Below are 5,114 nucleotides of genomic sequence, written 5' to 3'. Positions count from 1 at the left end.
CAGTTGATCGACACTTCCCCCCAGCTTAGTGTCGTCTGCGAATAAAGTTGTTGCTGAGGACCAGTTCGTATTTTAATATCTCCTGGTTCCTCCTTATCTCTCTCTCCCCTCACACAAGGTGGTTGACTTCCCCAGAGACAGTCCCCAGGGCTGCACATCAGCTACAGGCATTTGGGAGCCACCATCTCAATATCAGTCCCAGTCACTGACTAGGAGACTGAAATGGGAGGAAGGTGGAGGAGAAATGGAGAGGGGAGAAAAATGGAGAAGGGGGAAGCAAAAAAGGGAAGGGGCTGCAGTGGGAGGGAGGTGGAAGGCGGGAAGTTTTTCCCCACCTGAAATTACACACACACACACACACACACACAAAAAAAAAAAAACCCAAACCAAACCAAACCAAAAACACCCGAAAACACAAACAGTGAGAAACCTTAGGCTGCAGGCACTGGGGGGAGGCAGGGGGGTGGAAGGAACTGGGGAAGGGCAGCTCCGCCGTTCCGCGCCCACGCTCACCATCAGTAGCCGGCAGCCATTAGTCAGCAGTCATCAGTTAAATCAGTTAAATCAGTGAAATCAGAACAGAAGTAAGCAAAACCACTGTGAAAAAGTAGAAATACCTCTTGAAAATAATTCATAATATTTAGCGAGATTTTAGCTATGATTTTCTAAAGCAAAGGACAGTATCAAATTGTTACTCTCTCAAGTGTGTTTTTCTTCCCTCTTCCACTTACATCTTTTCATACTTTACTACTGTCTGTAGAGCAATAGCAACTAAACATTGCTAAAATTATAAAAATGCAACAACCAGCTTTCTCTGCAACACCAAGTTCAGTCATTTCAAAGAAGACAATTGGAAGTGTCAGCTAGAAGGACTGCTCTAGCAGCTAGTGAATTTTTATGCATTAATTTATTGTTGCAGTCTGTGATTTTCTTGTTTTAGTTAAATGTCCACAGCTCTGGTACCAGTGGAGTGGGATTTGTGCCCTTGAAACTTAGTGGTTGGTAGGCTGGAGAGACGGGTGACATCTGAAGCTGAAAACAATTGGATACAGATTTAGTAACATAGGGGAAAGATAATACCATAAGGGATAAAGTAACAAAGAATGCAAATAGATAGGAGAGGGCAAACTTTTTACATGCCATGGCGAGGCCATACTAATCCCGATTTTGCTGATGGGGCTCTTGCCTTTTTTTTTTTTCTCAGTAACAGGCTTCAAGCTTAAAATTCTGTTATCCTTTGGAAGTTTACTAGAAGTAAATAAAGTGTCTTTGTTGTTAAACAATGATTTTGTAAGGATAATGGCTCTTCACTGAGACTCCACCTTGCAAAAGGGCTGCTGCTGTGTGATTCTTGATGGTGGACTGGCATCACTCCTCTGTGCAGTAAAGTATCAACAGGCAAATTTTCATCAAATATTTCTGGGCTCAGAACTTCTCCAAAAGTAACTGTCTTCTTCCAAAAGCAGGGTAGATTTAATGAAGTAGTGACAGCAATTACAAATGTATGTAATAAATAGGTAAATATGAAAGTCACCCTTCTCAGTTGGTAATTGCTTCACAACTGCAAGAAAGTCCCATACTAAGATATCCCCAGGTCCTGCTTGGGAAGGCAGGAGGTGACCTCTCTGGGTGAGTGATGCTCTTCTCTGCGGCAGGGCTGCAAACAGACAACAACCCAGCTATCCCACCTTGACCCATTTTATACTGAGCACCACAAGAAGGAATACTGTGACTGCTCAGTTTGGGTCACCTGAGCCATCCTCTCCTCAGCTACTCCCCATTGTCACTGCCACACCAACAGGCTGGAAGCTGCTGGTGGTTCAGCTTGCCTGCCCCTTCTCCTTATCGCGTAAGGACAGTGTCAGGGTGGCCATCAAACAGAACTCCCCTTGCAAGGACAGTGCTCAGCTTATTGTGATAGCCACTAAAGGAGGGGCTGCTCTTGTGAGAACAGGGTTAGGTCTAGGGTTCAGAAAACCAGAATGGCTACAGAGGACACTGGGGATAGAAAGGGCATGCCTGTTGAAGTAACAAGTATTGTTGGAAGTATGACACTGCATCAAATTTTCAATTTCTGGTTGTTTTCACCAGTAGAGCTGGAGACACATTTCAGCCCCCAAAATTGCACACAATTAGGGTTAGGGTTCAGAAAACCATAAAGCTTACAATTACAGGGACACTGGGAATGGAAAATGCATACCAACGGAAGTATGACACTGCATCAAACCTTCCACACCTTTCTGATTTTTGCCCAAGGAGACAGTGTTATCCTGAACTGGGGAATGTGTCATCCGAGGCAAAGTTGCACATGAACAGCCCAAACCACAACTACATGGGGCTTCATTTAACCCTCGCTGGTTATCAACTGCACTGACTCCCATCCCAAACACATCAAAAGCTCCGTGGGTTGGCTACCACTCCCTCTGCCCTCCTGGTCCCTGAGGAAAACAACCAAAGGAGAGATGAGGGGTCTGCAGAGTTTATTATTAAAGAATGCAAATGGGTGAGTGATGGAACAAGGAAACCTGTCACACATTAGGAGCTGCAAACAGCTCTTCGGAGAAGGGTCTGAAGGCAGGAGGGGCTGTCTGCAGCCAAGGAAAGCCCCAGTCACTGGAGAGAGACCCTCCATCCCCATAGTGCTGGGAGAAAGGAGGGCTGTGGGGCTCAGGGGAGGCTGATGTTGCAGGCAGAGCTCACAGCAGTGCAGGGTGTTGTCCAACCTGTTACAAACTGGGTTGCCACAAATCATGAACTCCCTGATCACATCTGACACCAGGTGAACTGGTGCCAGCTTCCACCACAGCAGAGAGAGTGGCTTGTCCTGCCCTTTGTTCCTTGTTTTGGAACAAGCTTCTACCTCAAGGGGACTTTACTCCTTAGCCCATAGCAGCCCAATTCTGTAAAAGCCATTGAGGAAGAACCTCGGAGCAATGCAGGTCGATGCTATGGATCACAACGCCTCGTGGTGAGCAAAGCAGCTCTCCCAGCAGCCAGGAGCACATGGCCTCTTATGCTAGGCAGTGCTGAGAGCCCACAGGAATGGGCAGAGACTGGTTTTCACTTCAAATCACCTTGAGCCACTTGAAGCTTCAGATGCTGCAGGAAACAGAGCGACAAACCCCACCACTGACGACAGCCAAATGAGAGAGAGAGCGAGAGAGAGAGAGAGAGGAACAGCCACTCTGGCAGGGAGCTGAACAGCAGAGTTACAGACCCCAAACAGCTCCCAGGACCCCTCCACCCACATGCAGGCAAAAGCACCCCACACATCACTCAACACTGCAGCAAGAGCCACAGCCAGCCCTAGAGGCAGCGAGAAATGGATGGAAATGCCTCCTGCCCCATAAGGAAGCTGAACTTCACTTGGGCTTCTCCTCTCACGCATAGAGCCAGTGCTCAGCTGTGTCGTCCCAGCAAATCAACTCCTCTGGGCGGAACCAGAGGGAGATCTCCTGCCCTGCACTCTCAGCAGAGTCACTGCCGTGGATCACATTCCTGTGGGGAAGAAGAAAGGCATCAGCCAGGAGCTAAGAATGGCAGAGAGGGAAGCTGCCCATTAGAAAGTTTCCTCTTGGTCAATTTCATTGAGGTCGCATCCTACAACATTCCTTCATACCAGATGCCAAATGGAGCCAGAGCAGCTCTTCAGGTGCTCTCTTCCCCAAGAAAAGGGCTGAGGGCTCCTCCCTTCCTCTTCCCCACCTCACAGTCCTGATTCCCAGGAGCTGAAGACAAGCAAACCTCACCTACAGAGAAGGCCTCAGGAGCCAGGAAAGACCCAACCCCAGGCTGTGCCCTCTGGCAACCCAGGAGGCAGAGGTCAGGTCCTCCCATCCTCTGAGCTGCCAGAGGGAGACAGTGACCATCCCAGCACCCAGCACCAAGAGACACTCTGCCCCACAGAGGAATACCTGGACAGGATACATAGACACCCCAAGGGAACAAACAGCCTAAGCTCTCACTTGCTGACTTCTACACAGAAGTCTCCCCGGATGGTGCCAGGCAAGGACTCTGCTGGGTTTGTCTCCCCAATCATTGTTCGAACCGTTTTGACCACGTCCAGGCCCTGCCAGACCTAGAGGACAGCAAAACCAGAGTCAGCTTCCACAGCTCCCCCAGCAGGTCCCATCCTCTTGCCTCCAAACTCTCCACCTGATCCACCAGCCTTAGAAGCAGGGAACAGTCTCTATAAGCAGTCCTCAGAACTGACACCGGGCTCTACCCAGAGCTGTCTGGAGATTTAACGCACGGCTTCAAGAGACCTCTGCTGAGAGAGGGAGGCCGGCTAGATTCACCCTGCCTCAGGCCAGTACTGCTTGTAGTTTGCACTTTTTGCACCAGGAGAACCCGGCCAGCACTCACCATGGCCACCACCGGCCCGGAGCTCATGTACTGCACCAGCCGGCTATAGAAGGGACGGTCCCGAAGGGCGATGTAGTGCTCTCTCAGCAGCTCCTCTGAGGCCTGAGCAGAACAAAGAACGCAAAGCTCAGCCTGCTCCTAGCCCGGGGGGGGTGTGGGTTGGAGCCAGGTTTAACCACCCCAGAAGCGTGGTTAAACCTGGATCCTGCTCCAGCATGCCGCCCCCTCCCCCCCCGGCACAAGGAGACCCCCGGCCCTGGGCCGCTCACCTGCAGGAGCTTCAGCCCCACCAGCTGCAGGCCCTTCCTCTCGAACCGCCGGATGATCTCCCCGACCAGGTGCCGCTGGACCCCGTCCGGTTTGATGGCCACGAACGTGCGTTCGCCAGCCCCGCTGCAGGCTGCGGGGAAAGATGGGACCGTCAAGGGAGGGGAGGGGAGGGGAAGGAGCCCAGTCCAGTCCAGTCCAGTCCAGCCCAGCCCAGCCCAGCCCAGCCCAGCCCAGCCCAGCCCAGCCCAGCCCAGCCGTAGGGAGGGAGTCCGGGTCCCGGTCCAACCCGCACCGGTCTGGAAGAGGCCGGCGAAAAGCCCTAACACCAGGCAGATCATGGCGGCTCTGCTCTTAAAGGGGCTGCGCCCCCGCCTCCCTCTCTGGGGGCCACTCCGACACCCGCCTGCAGCGGAACGATCGAGCGGGGCCTGGGGAGCGGCGGGGCCGAGAGAGGGCGGACCCGTTCCCATGGCAAGAGG

The 5,114-nt window shown here is 52.0% G+C and overlaps 1 protein-coding gene across 4 annotated transcripts; it reads right to left on the bottom strand.

Moving 5' to 3' along the window:
• Window positions 1-954: 954 nt before the first annotated feature.
• Window positions 955-5,114, bottom strand: NME3 (NME/NM23 nucleoside diphosphate kinase 3). 4 transcript variants are annotated; one of them, XM_030459698.1, is made up of 5 exons: window positions 4,928-5,114; window positions 4,635-4,765; window positions 4,366-4,503; window positions 3,966-4,078; window positions 955-1,032 (listed from the first exon to the last, which is right to left on the bottom strand). In XM_030459698.1, the coding sequence occupies exons 1-5, from the start codon at window positions 5,103-5,105 to the stop codon at window positions 993-995; spliced, it is 600 nt and encodes a 199-aa protein (XP_030315558.1). In that variant the 5' UTR covers window positions 5,106-5,114; the 3' UTR covers window positions 955-992. The 4 variants fall into 4 exon arrangements, with proteins under 4 accessions (XP_030315558.1, XP_030315556.1, XP_030315559.1 ...); XM_030459696.1 differs by lacking the exon at window positions 955-1,032 and adding an exon at window positions 1,846-3,498; XM_030459697.1 differs by lacking the exon at window positions 955-1,032 and adding an exon at window positions 2,464-3,498 and having other exon boundaries at window positions 4,366-4,467; window positions 4,928-5,112.

Source organism: Calypte anna, chromosome 14, assembly GCF_003957555.1.
Source record: "Calypte anna isolate BGI_N300 chromosome 14, bCalAnn1_v1.p, whole genome shotgun sequence".
Classification (NCBI taxonomy): Eukaryota; Metazoa; Chordata; class Aves; order Apodiformes; family Trochilidae; genus Calypte; species Calypte anna.
Note: the sequence above shows the minus strand (reverse complement) of the source record. Positions and strands in the feature narration are given on the sequence as shown.

Bases quoted from the DNA above. Each gene is read 5' to 3' on its own strand.
- NME3 (XM_030459696.1), bottom strand. From the start codon at position 5,105: ATGGGAACGGGTCCGCCCTCTCTCGGCCCCGCCGCTCCCCAGGCCCCG. The intron at 4,766-4,927 runs GTGCGGGTTGGA...CTTTCCCCGCAG, and splicing joins CGCCGGCCTCTTCCAGACCG to CCTGCAGCGGGGCTGGCGAA. The intron at 4,079-4,365 runs GTGAGTGCTGGC...GCTGTCCTCTAG, and splicing joins CCGGGCCGGTGGTGGCCATG to GTCTGGCAGGGCCTGGACGT.